Raw genomic sequence first — 13,458 nt, forward strand, 5'->3', positions numbered from 1 at the left:
AAGTAAGTAAAGTATGATTATGATTAAAAAAAAGACACAGAATGAGAATCCTTGTTTTGGAATTCACAGTAGGTACAAAGGAACATAGTTAAACACCAAATGCTATAACATACAAACCATATGCCCTAAAACATTTTTATACCAATATTGGGATTTTTTTTTAAAAGCCTATAAAGGAGATCTTACATTAAAAAGCAAGTCATTTTACTTAATTAATGGACCTACAAAGGCTACTATCCACAATCATGTTTTCTGATTATTATTTCTAACTGCTTTACAATTTTAAAAATCAGGTGTATTAAATCTTCCCCTGAAAATTATTTTAAGAATTACTAAAAAAGATAAATTTTTCATGTCCTAATTTTAAAACTGTCTTTTTGAAAAATCATGCTATTTCATACACTTTTACCTTTTATACTCCTCTTACGCTACAACCAGAGATTTTTTGCTGAAACAACAAACCTACAAAGGGTGAATATCAGTCAGGGAGGCAGTCACTAGAAAGCTCTCACCAATCACACTGTCTCACCACTGCTTCCGCTTAAATCAATGGAATCCCTACTGATGTCCTAACTCCATGCACTGCTGCTCAAGTGCACTACCATTGTTCATTCTGGTTCTTTCTATATACTCATCCATTTTTGTTCATATGCTAGCCCTGATGTAATGAAACCCAAAGTATACCATACATAGTAGCTTGTGTCTAAGGAGAGCTTCCATACACTAACTGAATTTTTGAAAGAAAAATCCAGTAAGCATGAAAATGCAAGCAAATAGGAGACCAGCCTTCATAACCATTTTTAAAAATTTATTCTAACAGACGGTAACACTTCAATACAAATCAACAAGGTAATAAACAGAAATTATCTTTCATACCACCCATTATTAAAACTAAGAAATGCAAAAATAACAGAATATTTTTAATTCATAGACTCGTGAAAGTGACAGAAAGCATGAACTGGCTGCAGATACACTGAGGAAAATATGGTAAAGAAAAATTACTGAAATTTCAATTTATTAAATGGTACAACGATTTGTGACATATGCACAGCAGAGTGAATAATGTTTCTCTTGAAAATAAACAGAGAGTGATTCATTTCAGATACATAATATTAATCAACAAACTGACTCTTCTATGAAAAGATAAAGTGGTAAGAACCTTGAAGTCATGTAATCTAGTCCTCTATCAATCATATCTCTGAAATTCAGAAAAGGCTGGCTCGGCGCCTATGGCTCAAGCGGCTAAGGCGCTAGCCACATACACCTGACCTGGCAGGTTCAAATCCAGCCCGGGCCTGCCAAACAACAATGATGGCTGCAACCAAAAAATAGCCAGGCATTGTGGCGGGCGCCTATAGTCCCAGCCACTTGGGAGGCAGAGGCAGGAGACTCGCTTGAGCCCAGGAGTTGGAGGTTGCTGTGAGCTGTGATGCCACACCACTCTACCCAGGGTGACAGTTTGAGGTTGTCTCAAAAAAAAAAAAAGAAATTCAGAAAAGGCATCTTCATCTTATCTCCAGAAATAAGATCACAAACTACTTTTATTTAAAAGTACAATCAGCCAGGCACCATGGCTCATGCCTGTAATCCTAGCACTCTGGGAGGCCACGGTGGGTAGACTGCCTGAGCTCATGAAATCAAGACCAGCCTGAGCCAGAGCAAGACCCTGTCTCTAAAAATAGCCAGGTGTTATGGCAGGCACCTGTAGTCCCAGCTACTTGTGAGGGTGAGGCAAGAGAATCACTTGAGCCCAAGAGTTTGATGTTGCTGTGAGCTATGATGCTACAGCACTCTATTATATAGGGTGACAAGGTAAGACTCTGTCTCAAAATAAAATAAGATAAAATAAAATAAAATGTGGTACATGTGAAGGGTACATGTGAAACTTACTAAATATAGAATATAAATGTTTTAACACAATTAACTAAGAAAAAGCCAGAAAGGCTATGTTAACCAGAGCAATGAAAATATTTTAAATTGTATATAAAATATTTTTATATATGGTTGCATTAATGTACACAGCTTATGATTTAATTAAAAAACCCATAATAATAAAAAAATAAATAAAATAAAATAAAAGTACAATTAAGCTGGGTGTGGTCGCTTGGGCCTGTAATCCTAGCACTCTGGGAGGTAAAGACAGAAGAGAAGATCCCTTGAGGTCAGGAATTTGAGACCAGCCTGAGCAAAGCGAGACCCCTCATTTCTATTAAAAATAGAAAAATTAGCCAGGCTTGGCAGTGTACACCTAGTCCAAGCTACTTGGGAGCCTGAGGCAAGGGGATTATTTGAACCTAAGAGTTTGAGGTTGCTGCAAGCTAGACTGAAGCCATGGGACTCTAGCCTGGGCAACACAGCAAGACTGTCTCAAAAAATAAACAATCAAAACTTAACAAAATAATGTCACTAAAATATATGAAACTAAACAACAAAAAATTTAAATCATACTGTGTGAAAGGTAGGACAATTCCAAGCATAAAAATAAGTACCACAAATATAAGACTTATTTTTATGCTTAGAATTGTCCTACCTTTCAAACAATATGTTTGAAAGTTCTCAACTTTATTTCACACATAATTGTTCTCAACTTTATTTATAAAAATTAGGTAAGATTCTGACAGTAGCATACCTCAAACAATTTATATTTAAGAATTGTTTTAATAAAAACCAAGAAATAAAGCTCAAGACACGCTTTCACATTCCTCCATAGCACAATACAAAATAAACACACAGTTCTTTTTGAATCAAATGTATCACCTTTCCTAAAAATACTTAAGTCATCTCCAAGAGGAAGAAATTATACTGCACACCAACAAGGGGAAACTAAGGTGCAGAGAATGATGTTAATAAGGACAGTACATGAATCTCTAAAAGGAAAAAGAGGGTCCTGGAAACTTTGAGCTGGAACTTCCTAAATCTGTATGTATAGCACAAGGAGTTAAAGATAGAAGATCAGGTATGAAATCCTTTAATTACTGACATACAGCTATGAGTGTCCGCAACAGAGACTAGTAAATAATAAGCATTCAAACCAAATTTCTCTGATGACTGTACTGGCAACACTCGTATTTACTGGGAGTCTCAATAAGATTTAACCTGTCTGAACAAAGTCTATCACAATTTCTATACCAAGAGTATTAAAAGTTCACAGCATTTAAATTGATGGGTGATTTAAAATGACAAATATGAAATTGTATTAACTTCTTTAAAGAAAATATTCCAGACATCATAATAAAATTAGTTTAACAAAAAAAATGAAGTCAATTTTGGGCAGTGCCTGTGGCTCAAAGGAGTAGGGTGCTGGCCCGGTATGCCACAGGTGGTGGGTTCAAACCTAGCTCTGGCCAAAAACCAAAAAAAAAAAAAAAAAAAAAAAAAAAAAAATGAAGTCAATTTTTTAAGACAAATTCACTCTGGACTTAAAGATAATTTATTACTTATAAGAAGATATATTTTATTTATAACACTATGCTATTACCCAAGTGACAAGAAAAAGCACAACTATGACATGTCGTTATGACATGACACTGCTTTAAAAGATCCCACGTAAGTACAATTATTATCCATCAGCAAACTTCCACTCTGTGATCTTGCAAAACTGACTCAACAAAATATACACATGTTATTAATTATCCTTAGTTAATTTGTTTCAGGGAAAATAAACAGGGGTTCTATAAAATAAATCAATCTTTGGAGAACAGATTTAGGAAGGGATTTGTTTGTTTTAAAAAAAGTAATGGTGGCATCAAAAATTCACAGGGATAAACACCTAAATTTCTCAATTTTTATATTCCAACATTTATTTTACTTTAGGTACCTTTAGTTTCACTGAATTAAAAACTGTACCTTGTGTATTTTATTATCTATAATATGTAATATAATACTCGATGAAATATACCACATATTATTTCCAGGTACAGTTACAAACTGACTTCTATTTTATCTGGACATTACCATTACAAAAATTAAATCCAGCCTGATTTAAACACAGTCAAAAGTCACTTAATGACAGGGACAATGAGAAATTTGTCAGGTAATTCTGTCACTGCGTGAACATTACAGTATACTTACGCAAATCTATATAGTACAGCCTACTATTCACCTAAACTATATGGTACAGCCTGTTGTTCCTAGGCTACAAACGGGTAGAACATGTTATGGTACTGAATACTGTAAGCAGCTATACTACAATAATAAATATTTGTGTATCTAAACAAACCAAAACAGAGAAAAGGCACAGTAAAAATATGGTATTATAACCTTATGGGACCACCATCATATATACAGCCCACAGATGACCAAAACATTATGTGGTATATGACTATACCTAATCTGACCAATTTAGGAAATACTCGTATACAGCAATGATTTCAAATGTAAAAAAGTTACATCATAACAATTGTGGGAATAATTTGTAACTAAACTTACGTCAAAGAATTGTTTGCCCAAACAGAAATCAGTATTGCTATTTAAACACTAAAATTAAATTTCTTCTGCACACTAAAAGGCAAATGTATAATTGATTTAATTCTTAGTATTTAATATAATAGCTATTCTGAGAAGACTAAAGTTGTCAACAATTGATTTTTCTAACTGTCTAAATAAAGTGATTTCATAATATTAATAATGATCTTGAATAGAATTTACAAAGACTTGAATGCCTCTGTAATCTTTTCAACCCAAGGTGAGCTATGAAGCACCAACAAGTTTAGAAGGCAGTTCAACCCAAGGTGAGCTATCAAGCACCAAACAAATTTAGAAGGCAGTTCTCCCATAGGATATGTATTAAGAAAGAAACTATTTTATTCTATTTTTCCTTTACTTTGGGTTTAGCACATTTGTGCTCTTTGCTAACCTTTAGCATTTCTTCATGTATACCATAATGCCCGTATGAGCCGAAATAAACACCATCCTCATCCTCCTGGAGGTCTGCAATGGCACTCGTGGATGACGAGCAGGTTCTGACATCTGCGTTCATCACAAAATCTTGAGCAAATTGTCTGTAATCAATTTGAAATACACCCTTGAGACAGTTTTATTGGACCATGAAAAAAGGGAAGGCTAGAGGTTGAGAAAGGAAAAGGGAGGGAGTGGAGTGTGATGAACCCTTTAAATCACATTCGATCTTGAACAACTCCCTCTGCTGGATCTTAAGCAATGGCATATTCATACTCAAGTTAAGCATTCCTACAAACCACAAAAGCAATGCCAACTGCAGATTATAGTTCTTTATCATGTCAAAATAAACACAATGCCTTTATTAAACTTTTACTATTTCTATTGTTCTAAAATCTTTTTTTGGAGCTAAATCAATGTACTTTATTTCAATTCCATTAATATTCGTTAAAACCATACTATCTTTTGGGAGGGTTAAATAAGAAGAAAATAGACTCAAATTGTGTATTTACCTACACCACCACCACCCACTCCTGCTCTAAAACTCAGCTCCCTCTCTGATCATGACACATTTAGAATTCATAAGTATGCAAAAAGGAGATGTGCAAAGGGACAGAGGGGACAGTTGGTGTTAGTTGCTAGGTTACCTAACATAGGAGCTCTACTACCTTTCCTCCTGGGCATTTTGGCAAACCAGCAAGTTGGTACTCAGGCAATAGCAGTCAGCTTACAAATCTAACAGGTAAATTTCTATCTAAGGTATACTTGTTAGAGATGCAGACTCTTAGGATCTACTTCAGATCTCCTGAATCACAATCTACATTTTTAACAAGATCTCCAGGTGATTCGTATACACATTAAACATTGGAAAGTACTATACAAGAAGAATGCTATTACAATCTACTCACTGCACTAAAATGTTTTCTCAAGTATCTGGTTTTCTGGTTAAATACTACACCATAATTATATTTTGATTCCTTAAGAATAAAAATTTCTACCCTATACTTTCTCTGAACCTAAAAAATATTAATCCTTCTGCTTTAAAAACCTAGGAAAATAAAAGTAAAATGGAGAAATCAACGAAATAGAAAAATTAAAAGGAAGGCAATATGAAAGAACAAAAACATTCCAGAGGACACTATTTGTCAGAAGAATTATCATTAGCATGAAAGTAATTATGAAGAAGTTTAATAGGTAAAACCATAAAACTTTTATCAACCAACTATCTATAATGTGTAAAAATGCTACATGTCTTTAATACTACTAAAATGTCTCCATTGTGCTTTCCAGTATATGAAATGCCCTACTTCTATATTCTGCCTCATCACTAGCTGTGTTATTTTAGGGACCTAAACAGTAACTTTTCCATGAGACTGATAAATTACTTCATTCTTTGAAGATCCTCACGTGCTCTAGCTAATGCAGCTTCAGCAGACAGTGCCCTGGCTTCTGTATGTTTCAATTTTTCAACAACAGATGTATTTTCACTGAGTCCATTGGGGTATGAAAATGGAATTGATGCTGGTTCATAAAGATCTTCTACATCTAAAGAAATAAAATGGACATTATCATTAGGCTATTTTATAACAATAAAGCAAGTACAACTATATTAGAACTAAATAAATTCTAAGTGCCTATTATGTGGCCAATTGAGAAGAATTAGTAGAAGTACTTTTAATTAAATATTTATCAGCCAAACTGTTTCAATTTGAATTCAGAGAACATGGCAGCTTTTCAGCTACTTTTCAACTAATAGCTTTTCGGTAGTTGGCTACATTGAACATGTAAGTACTAATTATACTGAACCAAACCCACAAGAAAGAAAAAAGAAGGAAAAAACTACTTATTGATCAACAGGTATCTGTCAAGCACATGCATTACACTTCATGTTATCTTAAAAAATTAAACTAAACTAAGATGTAAATACTTATCCCTATTACAGGCATGGAAAAAAATAAGTGAAAAATTAAGTGACTAATCTAAAATCACAAAGCTACTTACGGAGAAGCTAAGATTCAAACCCACACTGGCCTTCCCGCCCATGTTCCCACCACTATTCATAGCTACTTCTCAGCCTATGTCTTTCTGTAGAACAGCAAGTATTACAGTTAGACAGTCCTTAAAGAACACGCTACCATGTTTGACAATGTGGATGAACCTGGAGGACATTATGCTAATTGAAATAAGCCAGACACAAGACAAATACTATGTGATCTCAATTATATGTGGAATCTAAAAAAAACTCAGAGTAGACTGGTGGCTTCTAGGGGCTGAGGGTTGCAGGAAATGGGGAGATATTGGCGAAAGGTTAAACTTACATATTTGAAAAGGAGAGGATTCAGAAACAGTAAGATTCGTAACTACAATTTGCCAAAATAGTCTAATTCAAAGTCCTAAACTATATTCAGGAAGAAGGATTTCCATATCTACATTCTATCTCATGATGTTCAAATCACATGGATACTTCATTTAGGCAGATAACTCCTACAAAAGGTGGTCAATTTTTCAGGAAAAATATAACAACTACAAATGTGTATAAACCTCAAACAAGACCTCCAAAATACATTAAACAATTAAAGGCAAAAACAGACAATTCTTTAACCACAGATTTAAATATACCTCTCTCAACAACTGAAAACTACATCAAAAGAAAATTCGAAAAGACATTAAAAAACTAAATAAAATTATTCAGGATTTATACAAAAATGGAGAATACATTTTTTCAAATGCAAATCAGTTAATAACAAGATGTTTAGGAAAAAAACAAATATTTAAAACTTAAACTCATTTGGTGTCTGCTGGCTTTCTGCACTAAAAAGTTGCCAACTCCTGTGTAGTTTATGTATTTTGGGGGAAAAAAGACTTTAAACTATGCAAGTCTTGTTTCACCTTACATTTTTGCCCACTAATCTGAGCAGCAATTGCTGGATCTTTTCTGCAAGTAATTATTGTGGTGTTTATTTAATAGTGATTTTCTACTTCTCTTTCCTTCTATTAATAAGAATTCTGGTCTAAAGTTGAACTGCAAAAAAAAAAAAATAAAATAAAGTTGAACTGCTACTTTTCTATTTTATTTATGTAATTATTAATGTCAATATGGACACGTGGATATTTTATCCTATGAGCAGAAATCTAATACTATTATTATTTTCTACATTGCTCAAATCATTCTATGTTGGCTCTCAGAAGCCCCTTTCGGTTGGCTCCTGTGCTCTTTTTTAAGAACTTCCTTATTTTCTGCCATAAGATGTCTCAGATGCATCTTGTATTTTCCCTGCCCCACTGCTAGAATCAATTCTCTCTAAACGGCTTTGGTGCCTTTTACTGGAGAAAGGTGTTTGAAATTAAGATCTGGGCATTAGGTAAGCTCTTTGCTACTGGGGTTTTTCTAGGGCCTCAGCAGACAGAGCTAAGAAATGTATGTATATATGTTAACCCACACCAGCACACACATCTATATTTCTGTGCCTTTCTATCAATAAATACATATATTTGAGTTTATACTGATACCTCTAATGCCAATCTATAACCATAGGATTTCCTTTCACTCTTTTCCTTATTTTAAACCTCTTTCTCCAGCAATGAGAAAGCTGGTTCTTATTATCCCGAACGTACTTATTTACAATTCTAGTACATACAAAAGGGGGCTGCCACAGTGTGGAAGGAGAGTGATGACACAAAATGAAATACAAACACAAACTTGTGTTTCAAAATGTATTCTCCATTTTTGTATAAATGCTGAATAATTTTATTTAGTTTTTTAATGTCTTTTCGGATTTTCTTTTGATGTCAGAATTGTTGATCCATCCCCCATGAGAAACACCTTTACTCCCTAGATTACAGCATTCATGTAGATCTATCTCTGGCCTCACTACAATATCCAATCAAGACTCCAATTACTAGTTCATTTCATCCCCACTCCCTTCAGTGTGGTTGTTAATTCATTTGAAATACAGAAAAGTTTGTGTTTGTATTTCATTTTGTGTCATCACCCTCCTTCCACACTGTGGCAGCCCCCTCACTGCCACATCTTGGTTTTTTCAATGTTATTTTTTTGATATGAACACTATGAGGAACATTACTATAATCCTAGGAGCAGGAGCTACACAAAAGTGCACTTCCTCCTTACCCTGTTACCCCATTCTCAACGCACTCTGCTTTCCTAACATTTGTAAGTAATCCATCTCTTTAGTTTCAGATTTATCCTTCCTGTATTTCTTTCGCACAAATGAGCAACACATTCATTTTCTCAAACCCCTTTCTTTCTTATATGAAGAGCAACATGCTACAGATACTCTTCTTGGCTTTGCTTTTTTTCATTTAACACTATGTCTTAGACATCGCTCTGCATCAGTTCACAGATCCCTTCTTAATAGGTCTATACTACTTCAGTGTGGATACATCATACATAGCTCAGTGGACCACTCTCCTAAGTATGAACATTCAAGTTGTTTCCTATATTCTGAAATTACAACGCTGCAATGAACAACCCTGTGTATACGTATTTTCAGAATGTAGGCAGTATTATCTTCAAGATAGAGCCTTATAAATAAGACTGCTGTGTTAAAAAGTGCTTCTATATTTTTGTTACATACTGCCAAGTTTGCATTCTACTAGCAACATAGGAGAGTGCCAATCTGTCCACAGCCTTACCAAGAGAATGAGTTGTCATTTTAAAAAGTTTTCCCGCCAGTCTGGCAAGAAAGAAATGGTCCCTCAGTGTTGTTTTAAGTCATGTGCCTCTGGGTGACTTTGAACATTTTTATGAACACTTATTCTTCACGTTTCTGGACTACTTTTATACCTTTTTTGGGACTTGCCTAATCGTGTATTTTTTTTTCCCATTGCTCTGTGAAGTGTTTGGTTCTTCGTCCCCCAATTTTTAAGAGTTCTTTTTAAAACAATTTTTTTTCAGTGTAACGAAGAGAAATTTTATTTAAGAAGAACAAAGAGAAAATTTAGAGCACTTCCAAAAAGAGTTGAAGCTGGTCCCTCTCCCGAAGGACAGGGGTGAGAGATGAAGGCACAGAGGCCACGCAGAAGCACAAATACCCTTTCCCTCCTTTTGAAACTGGTTGCAAGTCTTTCTTTGGCTATTAACTCTTTGTGGAGTATGTTCCAAATATTAAGATATACTTTTTTAAAAAATTAACTAAACTCCATCTTACTCATTCAGATTTCCTTCATTTTTCTCTAACTTCCTGCCGCACCCCCGGCATCTGGCCGTGGTGGGATGGCTCTGTCCGCGTTGTAAAGCACGTGGTTAGGCGGTCTGTGCTCCCCGGAGCGTTACCCCCAGTCCCCCTGGCTTGCGACAGCAGCGCATAAGTTGCCTAGCATGCCTTTTAGTGAACGTAAGAAGTCATGAGGTGCGGCATAAAAGCCTAAGAAACCTTTACCCTGAAACCTGTCTGTTCAGTTAAATGACTGATTATTGCCTGATTGTTTTGAGAAACTAAGAATAAACACAGTGACTTACTGATCCACAATTAAACACAGCAAGAATAGCTGTGCCGAACTCAGTGGCTCCAAGTAAGCCTGGTCAACAGCACGTCCCTATCATAAATGTCAGTGACTTGAGACAATGCAGACACGGCAAACAAAATGTTCCATCACGATATGCACACCCACCATCCACGGTGCCTCTCACAGAAAAACTTTTCTCTAACACAACATGCATTATCACCATCTGCAATAAAACTTTACTTAGAAAAACATCTTACTTCACTAATTTTCATATGTAACACAAATCAATAGAATAGTTTAATGTTTAATAAACAATTAACTATGAATCAAAATATAATTACTAATTAAAGTAAAAATATATAAAAGTAGTCAAGCATTATACATAAAAGAATATGTTCAGCTGTTTTTAAAAGAGATCATAAGAAACTGAGAACAATTACAGAACTAAGAGAAGTTACAAGCCTTGACATTCCTAGATAAGGGGAAGCAACCAGGTGTTACTAATGAAACCACTTCCCTAGAACAAAAACCTTGAAAAAATAAACCACCTCCCTCCAAAGAACAAAACCTTGAAAACATATAATGCATGATAAACCACATATGGAGACACAAAGATAATTGAAGGCACAAAGATAATTTACAAACATAAGCAAAATAATGATTACATTGTTTTAACCCTGGAAAGAAAATGTATAAATACCAAACTTAAAAATCAATAAAGTGCAGCTACTTTCTTCATCACCCGTGGTGTGTAGTAGTCTGTCAATTCACCCTGCGTCGACCTTTCAATCCACCTGTAACGTTCACCCTGAACACCCTCGGACTGAGGCCCAACGACTGGCGGTCCACGACAGCTGGCGCCCGAACAGGGACCTGAAGGACAGGTGATCTTTCTTTTTCTTTCTTTCTCTCTTTTCAAATTGAAGGCGACTCTCACCAGGGAGCTGCAGTCCCGCCGGTAAAGGCTGACCGGTTAAGTGTGAGTAATCAACAGGTACCATGAGGCACGCATTGATCAAAGAGGAACGTATATTCAGTGTCATGTTACAGCATTTGTTAGTTAAAAATGGGTTCAATGTGTCCCTCAAACGGTTGGAGGAGCTTATACATTTTCTTATTAAGCAAGGTGCGGAGGAGCCGTACCAAGACTTTATTTCAAGGCTGGAAGAAGCCATTAACAGAATGCTCCCCCCGTCTGAGGGCACATCACTGTTGCTCAAACAGTTAGAAGCATGCATGGATGCCTCACCAGCAATCGTACAGGGAATAGCGTTTGCTGCAGCAATGCAAGGTCAGAAATTCAGCGCCTATGTTAAAAATACCTTCAATAAAGAAGGTAAGGGGCCAACAGCTCCTACCAACACTTGCTACAATTGTGGCAAGCCAGGACGCATGCAGAAGAACTGTAAACAGTCCCATGCCAATAAGCCGAGGGGGGACCCACCCGGCTTATGCCCTCGCTGTAAGAAGGGCAGACACTGGAAAAATGAATGTAAATCAAAATTTCATAAGGATGGAACCCCCTTGAATGACAAGGGTGACACTGATCCTGAGGATCAGGACGTACGGAGATCAAAAAACTAGTAAAAGGGGCATTCTCCCAGCCCAGGCCCCAAGGGAGAGCAGGCTGTAGCTTGTAAAACACAGCCCTCATCTACTTTAAATCCTCAAGCCCCTGAATTTACTATTCATAACCTTTCACAAGGCACTCCTGGGAGTGCAGGTTTAAATTTAGCAAGTGAAAAGAATGTCTTATTATCCAAATGGGACGGTGTTACTTTAATCCCCACTGCAGTAAAAGGGCAACTCTTGCCGGGGACAGTTGAAATTATAATTGGTAAAAGTTCAAATTATACTAAAAACTTTGAAGTTATTCCAGGAGTAGTTAACTCAGATTCAAAAAAGACAACGCAGAAGAAGACGCCAGCGGCTGCTGCAAGATCTCACCCGCCGCTTAGAGAAAATGAAAGTACACTTGCCGATAGCAAACAAAACCACCGGCACCGGGCACATTTCCACTGACTCCAAGACGGCTGAAAAGACCCAGCGGGGAAGGAAGCTGAGGGCCCCCCTGCCCTTCGTGGGGCGGGCCTACCTCCCAAGTGTTACAGCCCCCAGACAGCAGCACTGACGAAATCCCAAGGGTGAGGTTTAGAACCTTTATTATTGGCTCTTTGCCACTAGTAATTTATATAAATAAGAAAAATATTTTTACAAACTGAATCTTTGTCAACGGATAAAATTCTTGTCTTTTAAACCTTCTAATTATCAGTTTGGCTGAGTGAATAAGTAACTTCATGGTAAACTGGAATCCTGTTTGATGGAAAGTGAGTTTTTGAGAGTAAGAGAAATTAAGCAGAAAAGAGAATGACATTGTATAAAGAAAAAATCTTGTGTGATAAATTTTGTCCTAAAACAGAATAGTTATGTAAGAAAGTAAAAGGCAGAACAAAAGTTCAAGAAAGTCTAGAATGTTTGTAGATGGTCTGTACAAGTTAAATGAAACTCATAAAAGAGAATTTGTGAAAGAATTTACATGTGATCCAGTTGACTATGTATTTCCTTTAAAATCTTTTAACTTGTAAAAATAACCAATTGTATTACTTCTTCTGATATATTTCATGTAAATAATAGATTGCTGAATGTTATGTTAATTGTAAAAAAACCTTCATATGTAATGTTACCTGTAGATCTGTAAGACAATCCATAGTATGATAATTCTGCCTTACAAGTTTTGCATACTGTTAATCAATTAATTCGACCTAAAAGATTTATAGCAGCATTAATTTTAGGTATTTTAGCTTTAATTTCTATAGTTACTACTTTTGCAGTGGCTACTACCGCCCTAGTTCAAGAAGTTCATACAGCTCACTTTGTTAACTCTTTAAGTAACAACATTACTCTAACTTTAATGACTCAGGCTAATATAAATAATAAACTTGAAGCTAAACTCAACATCCTGGAAGAAGTAGTGTTAGCTCTAGGACAAGATATAAAGTTCATACAACATAAACTTCAAACTAAATGTCACTCTGCCTTTCCAGCTATCTGTGTTACTCCTTTACCTTACAATCTTTCTACTCCTTGGGACAAAAC

General features: G+C 35.8%; 1 protein-coding gene across 4 annotated transcripts in view; it reads right to left on the reverse strand.

The window, feature by feature from the left end:
* The window catches only part of PRMT3 (protein arginine methyltransferase 3), a 136,696-nt gene that overhangs the window by 107,385 nt on the left and 15,853 nt on the right, over positions 1–13,458 (reverse strand). For all 4 annotated transcript variants that reach the window (XM_053561278.1, XM_053561279.1, XM_053561277.1 and 1 more), the window contains 2 exons: positions 6,282–6,441; positions 4,856–5,000 (listed from right to left, as the gene is read on the reverse strand). In XM_053561278.1, the coding sequence (XP_053417253.1) occupies positions 4,856–5,000; positions 6,282–6,441 (305 nt within the window). The remainder of the gene's footprint in view (positions 1–4,855; positions 5,001–6,281; positions 6,442–13,458) is intronic.

The sequence above is a fragment of the Nycticebus coucang genome, chromosome 14 (genome assembly GCF_027406575.1).
Source record: "Nycticebus coucang isolate mNycCou1 chromosome 14, mNycCou1.pri, whole genome shotgun sequence".
NCBI lineage: Eukaryota > Metazoa > Chordata > Mammalia > Primates > Lorisidae > Nycticebus > Nycticebus coucang.